Raw genomic sequence first — 13320 nt, forward strand, 5'->3', positions numbered from 1 at the left:
CAAAAATATGTGCTGTAGCAGTCAGCTATCTCAAGTCATGCCAGCAGAAAAAGCTTTAAATGCCCTCATGTGTTTGGAAAGTTTGAAAATTGCCATAGACTCCAGGAAGTCTAGAAGAACATCCTCCTATTGAATAATTAAAAAAATGATGGAGGTTGCTCAGATACCTCTGGAATCAAGTGATATTATGGTATCAGCCACAAAGCCACCTAGTCCTTGAAGCTCAGGTGTTAATCATGCCGTCTAAAAGCCATTCTCTGACTTTACTGTTGTTTAACATTGCTGATCTTTGCTTTAAAGCCTTCAAGTTTTTGGCCACTATCCAAAAGAGTGAGGTGTTTGTGTGTGGGAGAGCTGCTTGTGCAGCTAGAAGTTGATCTGGAATCTCCCCTGCAGCCTCTTGTATTGCTGAAGACTGAAGCCAAATGTTGAAGATGCTCTTGGATAAAGTATAGCTATCACTCCACAATGCACATACCTTTCTGACCTTTGTCTTTTAAAAGATGCTACACAAAGAAGGAATTCTAATGTTATGTTAGTTCTCTTTAAATGCTTTAAATCTTGCATGTACCCCTGATTTCAATCATTTTTATGTAAAGGTTAATCCCACTGACTACAGAAGAATTTGTTTCTAAGCATGTATAGGATTGAGAAGGCATCTTTAAGATGCAGAGGTGGCAATCTAGGATCCGTAAGACACCTGGGGATCCTATGATGCTCTTACAAAATATCTGCAGCCCCTGTCATTGCGCTACTGAGAGTTAATAGCCTAGTTTGCTGTCAGAATTGACATCAGACTATAAGTTTAAGGGCTGGAACAGTTTTTCCTGGGGTTAGTAATAAGTGAGAATTCAAAGACAGCAAGACAGATTGGCATAGGTGGTGGAAGATAAGGTTGAGAAAAGTAGTTTTAATTGTAGAAAGCAAGTCAAAGGCAAATCAAGTTTAAAAAATAGTTAATAGAAATGGTGCTATCTATCTTTGAAAGCTGCCTAGAAAAGTTGCTTTATAAGTATCTTACAAATGTTTTCTTTTCATACATACATGAATAGATACCCCCCTAGAATCTGAATGTTTAGTTTGGAATGACGTGAGACCAAACTTTTCCTATTTAAAATAAAATATTTAACTTCCAGTTTTAATTTCTACCTTATAAATAAAAAGTAATAAAATATCCTATGGTTTGTTCTATTCGATTTGATTTGATTTGTTAGACTGATACAGAGAGACAACTTAGAGAAACAGCAAAAGTTCTTTCAATAAACTGTTAACACATTCCCAGTGACATTTGTCTCCATCTCTTTGGAACAGATACTGTAGATGGAACAGGGTCTATTTTCCACTGCAAACCTTTGCAAGCCCATCAAACTCTCTGGAGGATTGGAAGCATCTTGTTGGAAATCTGGGCAGCCTAGCTGACCACCTGAAAGCCACTCAGGGTAGCTTGGAGAGTGCTGAAAAACAGGTGTAAAAAAGACATGATAGAGGAGGAAAAGAAAGGAACATAGAAGTCTATTATGTGTCATTAAGTGATGTCCAGCAGACCCAATTCAACTAATCATACAGTGAAATGGATTGGCAAGCTTGGTTAGCCATACTTAAATTTAGGTCGATCAGGATCAAGATGAAATAGATTTCTTACAAATTGGAGAAGCAGGAAAGGATGGTCACTTTTAACGCAAGAACTGGGGAAAATGGTCATGAAACTCAAGATTGTCATCCCCATTGTGTGTTGTGGAGGTAAAGTGGTTTATATACCTTTCCTCCAGGAGGTTAAAGTGGCACAGATGGGGCTGAAAGAAGGACTAGCCCGAAGTCACCCAATGAGATTCAACAGCTGGGTCAACCTGAATTTGGATTTCCTTGCTCCTAGTCCAATATCTTTTCCACTACACCACACTGGGATTTCCTCAGGACTTTCCTGAGAATTTGTCTCTAAATTCTGTGGAGAACGGTATAGTAAACATGTCTGCATCACTTTCAGGACAAAGTAGAGGCTAGGATCTTCTTAAGCAAATATGTAGAATAAGTTAGGTTTAGATCACTCCTGTTTTGGCAAACAGTGTTTCCCATTAACTGTATCTGATTTTTTTTAAACAAAAACTATCCTGTAACTGCATGTGCATTCAATTTAGAAAGCAACAGGACTATGTTTAGTTGAGTATAATTAGCCCAAACTCAAATTAAACTTTAAGCAGCCATGTAAACTCAACAATTGACTTTCATCTATCTAATTTGCTGATATAACAAAATAGATAGATTGCTTTATACAGTTTCTGCCTAATCCTTAGGACACTCAATGCAAGCAACATTCCTGTAGTTCTAGCACTGTACTACCATTATTTTTTCACTCAGAAAAAGAAACCAAACTGCCTTTTTTTCTTTTTGTTCCACATGTTACTGGATGTAGGGATAAGGATAGTCTAATCGAATTTAGAATTCAAAAGATACAAAAAGGATATTAAAAAGATGCAAAGCGGAGTGTCTGGCTTTGTTGGTGGTTACCAGCATTGTATATGAGGTAGGGGGAAAAAACTGGTTGGAAATGTGCCAATATCAGCTCTAAACTGGGGGTAGATTCCAAAACAATTTTCTAAAATTGTTCACCAAATGCCATCCCAGTTTACATTCATAGGTAAGTAAAGACTGGATTCACACAGAAATCTCAGGATATAAGATTCCTTCCTCACACTAGAGTAGCTCATAGAGATTGTGTTAGCCTTGGCGCTGTTTCTTTCTTTTAAGCTCCTGGTGTTGTGCTACTTTCTCAATTCCAATAGAAGAGAATATCTGTAACTCAGGACTGTGGAGTCCCTGGTGCTCTCTGAGCTTGGTTCTTTGCTTGCAGACGTTTCATTACCCGACTAGGTAACACCATCAGTGCGAGTGAGTGTGGGGTTTGCTCCCTGTCTATATACAGTGGCTTGCCCTGCCAGTGTTGGTGGGGGTGTGGTTTTCTCCTTGGTGGTTCCTTGATTGGGGTATTGTTTTCTGCTTGGTTGCTTGCCTGGTGCTGATCCCTGCTTATCTGGGTGTAGGCTGCTGGAGAGGAGGTGTTCTGGTCTTTTGTTTCCTTCTTAGCTTTTTATATTGTCTCTTTTGAATGGTGTGCAGTTGTCTGACAAAGATAACATCATCCTTTCCTCCATTGTGGGTATTTCAGAGTCTTTCCATTTTTGTGCTTATAATCTCACAGCAGTTATCATATATAAAAACAACCTTCCATAATTCTTTTCTAGTTGTCTATCCATTACTGTAGTCCCACAAGAATAATTCTGGTTTCAACTGAATATTAAACTTTAAAATTCTTTGTATCACTATATGTTTTTGAAACCAAAAATTTCTGGCTATTTTACAAGTCCACCAGGCATGATAAAGTGACCCTTGATGTTTTCCACATTTCTAACATAAGTTTGAAGTACTTTTATACATTCTAGATAATTTTTCTGGAGTCATATACCAAAGGTAATCATTTTATAAAAGTTCTCTTTTAAATTATAATGTAAATTTCAGTCCTTTCAGCCACATATTTTCTCATTGTTCCATCAGTATATTATGTTCAAAGTTCTTACCCCATTTTATTATACATTCTTTTACTTGTTCTTTTTCTATTTCAAATTTCAACAAAGGTTTATACATTTTAGCAATTACATGTTTATCATTTGTACATAGTTCAGTTTTAAATTCTGTCTTGTAGTGTTTAATTCCAAATGTCCTGTTATCTACCTTAAATCTTTCTCTTAACAGTTCATACAAACACCACTGAAAACTAAATCCCTCTGCAATCCGTTGATCTCTTGATTTCATCTTATATTCTCCATGCTCTTGTAACAACTCTTGATAGGATAACCATCTCTCTCTTTGCCTGTTGTTTCTTTTCTATAAAATGCTTCCTGTGCTGAGGCCCATAAAGGCATTTTCAGGCACAGTTGGGGTTTATATCTATTCCATATTCTCAATATGGTACTTCTAATATAGTGATTTTTAAAAGCTACATTAATCTTAACTTTATCATACCATAGAAAGCTATGTAAAAGGGGGCTTGACTGCTCAGAAAAATGTTCTTGGGTAGAACAGACTGGTCCTGTTGGGCTTCCAGGTTTTGATATGTTGTTTGAATGCACTGAGCACACATTCATAGCCCATCATTAAAAATGCCTCCCTGGAAAAGCTTAGATGTTGGAGTTTTTGTGAACTGGTTTATACTGATTTCTAATTGTCTTCAGTAAGTAAAGAACTCAAGCCTGTGGGGAAAAATAATAACTTCAGCCAGTGTGCTATGATACAGGCCCATGCACCTGTTTCGACTTTAGTCAGCCCTGCCTCCCTTCTTAATATTGCGTTTGGAACACAAGGGGCTGCCTGCCATATAGTCCTTAAGAAGTTTGACTGGACCCTTTCAAGAGGAGTAAGGGAGGTGTAAGGTTAGCTGGGCACCAAACAATAGTTGCATGTGAGCCTTAGCTAAATATCGCTTCAGATCCCAGAGCATGAGCTAGCCAACATTGCTAAACTTGGAGATTTGGTTGAAATAGTTTGGGGTCAATTACCATTGTAAAATTACCAGCTGAAAATTGTGAAAGCTTTCTTTCACTGAAACAGAAATCACATTAGTTATCTACATTTTTATAATATCAACATTCCTGTATTAATTTTGAAGAACACTCTTTTTTATTTTTAATTTTGAAAAGCTTTCAGATTAATGCTAGAAATTAGACATTCTCTTTCATTGTTTCTCAGGGTTTCCATATTATTCAACAGAATGTATTATATATATTCTAGAAGAATCAGAAGAGCAATCATCTCCCTCCCATTAAATTGTCACCTTTTGAAAACTGAAATAATTATGCTTTTGCCAAGCAACAATTTATATACCAAAAATATTCTGGCCTCTGACTGTAAATAAAGATTTATTGATTTAGTTATAAGATCACCCCTCTCACATTATGTGATTCTGGATGGTGTACAAAAAAGAACAATATAACAAGAATAAATACAGTACAAAAACTGAAAAATCCAACAAAATCAATGAAATAATCAACACTATTGAGGCTAGTGATAAAAACATACATTGACATCACAGAATTTGCTCATCTGCCATAGTGGCTGAGTGCAGAGGGCAAAAGTCATGTCTTCACAACTTTATGGAAGGTCATTAGAGTTGGGGCCATCTGAACCTTGGGATGGTGGTGGGTGGTGGAGCTTGTTGCAAAGGGCAGGCACTGAGACAGAGGAGGCACTCCTTCTATGTCGCCTTAGATGGCATTTTTCAAAGAGAAAACCTGGAGCTTGCCTACCCTGTGAGACCTCACAGGACAGGCAGAAAGTAACCCAGTCTTGTGCCATATTATTATCAGTATCAAATCTATCACACAAAAAAAAGTATATGAGAAATGACAGCTTTCACTTTATACTATATTCTTATCCTTATTTCGCTATTGTGATTCCATAAGGGATTAAATAAATGTGTCAAGATTTTCTCCTGCTGTACTTGCAAAAGAATCCAGTCATCTACGGTTCATAGAGTTGGAAAAGGCCATTTTAACCATTAAAGCATCTCTCACAGTGGGCTGCCTAGCCTCTGCTTGAACATACCCAGTTAATAGGAGCTACCATTTCCCTGGGTAATTGGTTCCATTGTCAAACTGCTGTTAATGTTAGGAAAGTTTTTTTTAAAACATTCAAGTGGATGTTAGTATCTGCTTTCCTGTGACCAAGAGACAGGGTAGTGTGATGGTTAAGGCATTGGACTGTCATTGGGGAGACCCAGGTTCTAGTCCACCCTCAGCCCTGGAAGTACACTGGGTAACTTTGTACTAGTCATTCTCTTTTAATCCAACTACCTTCTACGGTAGTTGTTGTAGGGGAAAATGGGAGGAGAAAGAGCTAAGTAAACCACCTTGAGTTGAACAAAAGGAGATATAAATCTGACCAAAAAAACTTACTACCCCTTATTCATGGTCCTGCACTCTGGAATGATGGGGAGAATGGTCCTGACCTATGTGACATCCTTTTAAGTTTTTGATGAACAAGTCTAAATTGTTTAATAATTATACTACTATATACCGCTATATTTCATCTAGCTTGACTTCTTTCATCTCATACTTAAATTATGCCTTTTTGTTATGAATGGGAACTACAGAAGCATTGCCCATTATCCTTTGACTATAGCAAATCCGGTTGTTCACTGGAATCCATGGATGCAGGGAAGCAGTTGATGGCACACACTGTTCTTCCCTCAGCCTTCCCTCCAGAAGCACCTCACCCATGAAGTCTCCTATTGTCAGTTTCTTCTGATGCCCCCAGATATGAGTACAGTTTAGATGCCCATCACTGTAGCTTGAAGAAAAACTTATAGATAGCCTCAGAGAGGATGAACAGAAGGAAACAACTCCCTGCCCTCATTTCCATTCTGCCAACCTCACTGTCCAAAGGTTAGAAATGTCAAAGCCCTTTAAGGCTGGAGCAATTCAGCTTCAGTTTAGATTTGCTCTTTTCTTTGCTTCATTATAAGACTACCAAATTTGGGCTACAAAAACTCAGATTACCAATCAATGGAAGCAAAGAGAAACACAACACTTTGCTGCCATCTGGAAATTGAATAGCCTACATTTAGCTGTGCTACTAATTAATGTCAGCCTTCAAGGTAGACCAGATAAAGAAACCAATGTTATGAATGCGAATACTACTTTTCTTATAGGTTACCATAACAAGTTTGAATGTGCCTCTCCCTTCCCTCCCTTTATCTTCAAAAGAACTAGGGATGGTCAAGCCTGAAACACTTTCTCAAATTACATTTATGCTTTGGATTCAAATTTCTCTTATCCGACCATTGTCTTGGCTGTGGATCTACCTCCTGTTCCTCAAGGTTATTCTCACAATCCATTTCAATTGGATATACACCTGTCTTCCCCAAACTAGCACTTCCCCAGAAATAGGGAATGACTGTTCCCATTATTCTAGTTATGCCAGTTGGTAGTACTGGGAGTTATAGTCCAATGTATTAGTTAGAGGCAATAGGTGCAAGTTTAAAATAAATGATTTGGTCGACTTTTAGAATAGCGGAGGTCATTGTTTTTAGAACAGTGGAGAACTAGTATATTTCAAGCCACAGGTTTACTGGTGGTAGCATGTACCCATGCAAATGACAGAGAGGCCTGCATTTTGGAGACTTCACATCTGGCTCTGTCTGTTTTCACATGCCAGTCCAATCTGAATTGCAGCTTTTTAGATGTGATAATATGCTCAGCCTGTGCAGGGCTGACAGAGGTAGCAATAATAACATACTGATTTTGGAGTTGGGTGAGAATGCAGCTTGTATTCTAGGAAACAGAACTGAAAATATTACAGAAAATATTAACAAAAACAACAATAAGAAGGTCAAGAGGCTGCAATTTCAGGTACCAAAGAATATGTTTCTCACTGTTACACGAGAACAGGATTGGCCTGGATGTCAGCAGTTAGGGAGAATGCACTGGATTTTCTTCAGTCCCAGGCAAAAGGAGACAGCTTTGATCTGGCTCTGAATGAACAGAATTGGAACCATTGGAAGGCCTACTGTCTGAAAGGCAAATATATCTACAGAAAATGCAGAGGGAGGGAAAGGAGAAGGTTGGATGGAATATTTTAGGAGCCACTTCAGAAGTTTAGAAAAAGTTCTCCCGGGAATATTAGTTGATTTAGGAATGATCTTTAAATCAAAATACTTGAATACACAGTGAAAACTACAGATTCACTTTTCTAAACCTAACAGAATTTCACACTATTAAGGGGTCTCTTATATAGCAAACATTATATAATTTTGGCCAAGTCTCAATGAGGTTAAAAGCACTTATCTTCCTTTTAGAAAAATCAGAATCTAAACACTGAAATCCCTTAATCCACCTTAAATTAGGGAGGTCTCTGACAACAGGGCACCTCTACAAGAACTTCAGTTTTCATGGAGATTGTTCACCAAGAAACAGAGATTAATTTACCTTGTTTAAACCCATTTCTCTTCAGAATCAGCTCTTACAGGAACTCTCTGGTTTAATTACATGGAGCTTAGCTCCAAAACCACTGCTACTATTTTTCTGAAACTGGGTGAAAGATTCCACTCAGAAGCATTTAAAATATCTGAACATTTAATTCCTTTGTATAAAAAAGTTAAAAGGTTATAGTGACATGTGGAGTTTTAAAGGTATGCATTGCTTTCATGAAGCTTTGAGCAAAGCCTCACTTTGAAATGCTTCAAGGAAGCTGCTTCTCTTCAGTTCACCAGTGCCACTAAGGCAACATACACACAGTCAGAATAGCTCAACTCTGCCACGATGCTTTGGGAACACAGGGCACCATGAGGCATTGAGACCAAGAGGCCAGTTGAACTGGAGCACCTCGTAAAGTAAAGCATGCTCTTAAGTTCCATTTTCATTATAGACACTGGGAGAGATACATCTCACGTTAGATTTGGACCCTGGATCAAATCAGGTAGTCTCTGATTTTTTTCAAAGTTAAACTTTGCTATTACTCAAGAGAACAAACTCTTGCCTGCCTCAAATCTTATTGTCAGTGCATACCCCTACCAGCAATATATGTCGATCCATATCCAAATGTGTGTATCAAAACTCTTGGAAAAAAGGAGAGGAATATTTTCCTCAAGGTTAAGGTTGGGAGCAAGTGAAATTGGGAGGAAATATCAGAGCGATTTAGACAGGACAGATCCCAGAGTTGGTTCCAGCTGGCATCACGATACATTGCGGAGAACAGCAAGCTCAACATATGTCATGAAACCTTTTAGCTATTGATCCTCTGCAGCAGCTTACTCAGCTCTTTCCAATGGAGCTGTTCATTCCCTCTGTAGTCATGTCACTGTCTATCCATGGGCTGAATTGGAACTTGGACACTGTAAAAGTGTAGTCTACTTTCATCAAAGCTGCAAGGTTAATCACAGTACAGAACTATGAGGTTTTAAAATGAGTGTACATTAGGTTATTGCCCTTGTCGCCTTTTGTGTATGTATGAATGGAAATGTGAAGGATGTAGCAAAGTCTGAAGCAAAATTTATAAAATTAGAATGTGATTTTACTGTACATAAAGAAAAGCATAATCCTTAAAACAGCAGCATTAAATAATTGCTATCCCAGTCTAGGATCCTTGGTGCATCTCAAGGTATGTTCAGTACTTCTGATCATGCAGCTCATTCCGTGGATGGTAAATTGGAAATCTTATTTAATGATACTTATTTAGATTGCCTACAGTTACTAGACCAGTGTTTCTCAACCTTGGCAACTTTAAGAGGTATGGACTTCAACTCCCAGAATTCCCCAGCCAGCTTGAAACACTGTACTAGACTAAAGACTGCATGTGCAGGGACACATTGGGATGGGCCACACTTTTGCCTTGCTGCAATGCTCTATGTTTTCAGGCTCTGCATGTTTCAAATATTTGAAAAAATTCCTAATACATTTGTTATAAATGACACACAGAAGGATTGTGATATGTATGGAATTGGTCCAGATATGGCACTATAACAAATCAATCAATAAATTAACATATAAAACACAGAGAAGCTTATTATACTATACGTAGCATGTCATTTTGGAAATCCATGAAAATTAGAAAATAAAAAATGAAGGATGAAAATAAATGTAGAAACTGAGGGTAATAGTACTTCTGAGTAATAAAATGAGATGGATCATGCCACAATTAAAGATATATATTCCAACTTTGTTTCCCCACACCTTTCACTGTATTTTGTTCAATACAATCAAAGACAAAAGCTGGAACATATAAAGTGTTGATTGTTCCTAGGAATGAAGAAAACTGACTAATCTGGGATTGGAATATTCTAAAGAACTCTGAAACATTCTATTCCCTCTCTGGAACATGCTGAAACTCTTCTAGGCCATGCTGTTTCAGGTGGTTTGGTGGCTTCCAGAAAAACATCTTCTGGATTAGAAGCAGTTTGAGGTGTCTTGAACATGGTGTTCTGGACAAAGTAAGCCTGGAGCACCTCAAGTCACTTCCAGTTTGGAGGATTTACTTCAGAAATTGCTGAGCCATCCTCAAAATGGCACGATCCAGAGGAGGTTGGGATGGTCTGGAGGGAGTGAATGGAATGTTCTGAAGTTCTCTAGAACATTTGATTTCTGAATTGGTGAGTTTTTTACAATCCCATTTGTTCTGTTTTTAATGTTAACTTTTTGTTTGCAGAATACTACTTAGAGTTCAGCCATTGCAACTGCTGTAATTGTTCACTTGGGTTAGGCCCAGGAACACTCAGATTCAAGTCCACCCTTAGATATGGAAACTCACTGGGTGACTTTGGGCCAGTCATTTTCACTCAGCCCAACCTACCTCATAGTGTGAGGACAAAATGAAGGGAGGATAAAATTCACCCTGAACTCCCGGAAGAAAGAAGGGAGATACAAATGTGTAGCACTGTTTGTAACACAATTTTAAAAGTTTTTAAAGTAACCTCGAATATAGTTATAATTGAGCAAACAATATTTTTGTTTTTTATGAAACAGACTTTTAGAAGCAAATCAAGATATACATAAATCATTTTAGAAAGTGACTCTATGTCTATAAAAAGGAAGCATGGCATATATTTAAATTCTCCCCCCAAATTTCTATTTTTTTCCCTGAAGAAAAGTGTTATTTGGTTGCTTCATGTTTCCAGAAGTTTTACATCTCTATCTGTACCTCCCTTTTGATGATAGTGACAGAGCTGTGAAGATCTCAGCTAGTATATTTTCTTGGGGGGTGCAATGGCTCTCCTAGTGCAAAATGAAATGGAACTCTGGATTATAGCTTCTTTGTCATATTTGTCAGGGATGTCTAGATGAAGGTAATTTATTTTATTAGCTGGAACATTGTTTCTAAACAGTGGGTTCTGTATGAAGTTTCCAGATAATTTTTTTTTTTTTGAGATTTCACTGTAGTGTGAAAAAGAATGATTTCTTTGATAAATGGCTGATCAGTAAATAACTTTTCTAAAACTGTCTTCTCTAGTTGAACTATATATGGATAAAGCTAGACAAATAAGGGAATGAGGACACCTATATTCTGTATTAATATCTGTAAGATGTATGGTCATCCCCTCTGTGTAATAATTCCATATATTTGTTATATTTATCCACATAGGCAAAGTCTTTTTCATACTCAACTTATTTCCCATTTAGTAAAGTTGCTGAAAATAATATATTTTTTCATGAATGAGCAGGCTAGTTTTATATTCTAGAATACAGAACTTACAAACTACTGCTAGTATGGTGTGCCTGTTCTGGCTTTTTAAAATAATGTGTTCATGTTCATCACTGAAAGCATCATGTAAGAGGTGTGAGAATAGAAGTATGGGTAATTACACTGGATTCTAAGTTCTTAAATAATTTAATTGTGCCTCTATATCTTCCCTCCTCCCTTGTTTCAAACGCCATGTCTTCTTTTCCTTCCACTCTAGATCCTTGAAGAGAACATGAAGTTGGAGTGCAAGTGCCATGGAGTGTCAGGATCATGCACTACCAAAACATGCTGGACAACTCTTCCTAAATTCAGGGAGCTGGGCTATATCCTCAAGGATAAATACAATGAAGCCGTGCAGGTTGAACCTGTGCGGGCAAGTCGTAATAAGCGTCCCACTTTTCTGAAGATAAAGAAACCACTCTCCTATCGTAAACCAATGGATACAGACTTAGTCTACATAGAGAAATCACCCAACTACTGTGAAGAGGATCCTGTGACTGGCAGTGTGGGTACACAGGGCAGAATGTGCAACAAAACAGCCCAGCAGACCAATGGCTGTGACCTGATGTGTTGTGGACGAGGTTATAATACCCATCAATATTCCAGAGTCTGGCAGTGCAACTGCAAATTTCACTGGTGCTGTTATGTCAAATGTAACACATGCAGTGAACGAACAGAAGTCTACACCTGTAAATGAAAGTATGGCTTTGGCGGGGGAACCTAAAGCCTTGGAGTAAACACTTTTTTTTTGCACATAAGCTCAGTGTACCTAAATAATACTGTAGCAAAGGCCCAAATGGTTTCTAAAAGAAAATCCAGCAAAGTAATCCTGGTTTTCTTCCCCCCCCCCCTTTTAACAGTGTTTATGTGGATATCGGTCAAAGACTTTTGGGAATAGCCCAAAAGCTACACCAGACTTTTTAAAAAGAACCCAGAAACAAACAATTCATCTAATGCCAAACAACTAACTTAAACTATACTAAAATAAAATAAATTGGGGAAATACTCAAATAATCTGGGCCATCCAAACATGATGGACTGCCTTACAGTTGGGGGAAAAGTTCAGTTTCCTTGGAGGAGGGACCCTTGAGACTGGATGAAAGAGATCAAAAGACCATGCCACCATGCCTAAAGTGTGAGCTGGGAAAGAAATCATATTTTAAGAGGGGCTTTGTCCAGAATTGGGTGACAATGCACCAGTGTGAATTTCCATTGAAAGAGTGTGGGTTATGCAGCTGTAGGGGTTTCTACATTTGTGAAAACTGTTGGTTGTTCCTTGTATTTCCATTCTTCAGCCTATGCTAATGCAAGTAGAACGATCGGGGCTTCCCGTATAAACACTGGTTTAGCTGCTTTTATGCTCTGCTGCCGATTTTAGCACAGTGTGTTGGGAAATCTGGGCATAATAATAATAGCAATATTTAACCACTTTTGCAGATAAAACTAATATTAATTTATTTAATTAAAGAACCCTCTCCCACCATTTTTTTGGAAACATTTTGCAATTAAAGTAGATAGCCTGCTTTTTGTGGAATCATTTTTGTAGATACAGAAGAGGAGAAACCCTTGAGGTGTATATATTATTGTTTACTTAGGTATTTCTACTAGGCATTGCAGGATAGTTTCTGCAGGAATAGGTATTAAGTACAAAAGCAGGCATCTTTCATAATTTTGGGCTGTATGCTGCTAGTTGTCTGGAATCTCAAACTGCTGTTCATGTTCTCATAGATATCACAGTACATAATCTTTCCAGTTTTTTTTTAAAAGGATCATTTCAAAAATCCAGTTGGAAATAATGCATGACATTTAAATGCAAAACTCCAGACAAGTTTCCACCTTTGGAAAATGAACCATAGGATAAAAGAATATATTTTGTAAGAGACTATTTTTATATGAATATTTTATTTATACTATATCTGCTTGTAAAATTCTGTAACCTGTATGATTTCTCAAAACAGGCACACAATTTGTAATTCTTAGGCTATTTAACAATTAAGGCCAGTTACTTTGTTGACATAAAAAGTAACAAGCTGGTGTATATACAAAATACAAAATGAATTTTCTCTCCGGATGTATGTACAAAGTGGCTCTTTTCCT

At 37.6% G+C, this 13320-nt stretch overlaps 1 protein-coding gene across 1 annotated transcript in view; it reads left to right on the forward strand.

Annotated features, from left to right (window-relative positions):
* Positions 1-12439, forward strand: part of WNT7A (Wnt family member 7A) — a 44031-nt gene extending 31592 nt beyond the window's left edge. Inside the window, exon 4 of the mRNA XM_063296434.1 lies at positions 11441-12439. Coding sequence (XP_063152504.1) covers positions 11441-11920 — 480 coding nt within the window. The 3' untranslated portion in view covers positions 11921-12439. The remainder of the gene's footprint in view (positions 1-11440) is intronic.
* The last annotated feature ends 881 nt before the right edge of the window (positions 12440-13320 follow it).

Source organism: Candoia aspera, chromosome 2, assembly GCF_035149785.1.
Source record: "Candoia aspera isolate rCanAsp1 chromosome 2, rCanAsp1.hap2, whole genome shotgun sequence".
Classification (NCBI taxonomy): Eukaryota; Metazoa; Chordata; class Lepidosauria; order Squamata; family Boidae; genus Candoia; species Candoia aspera.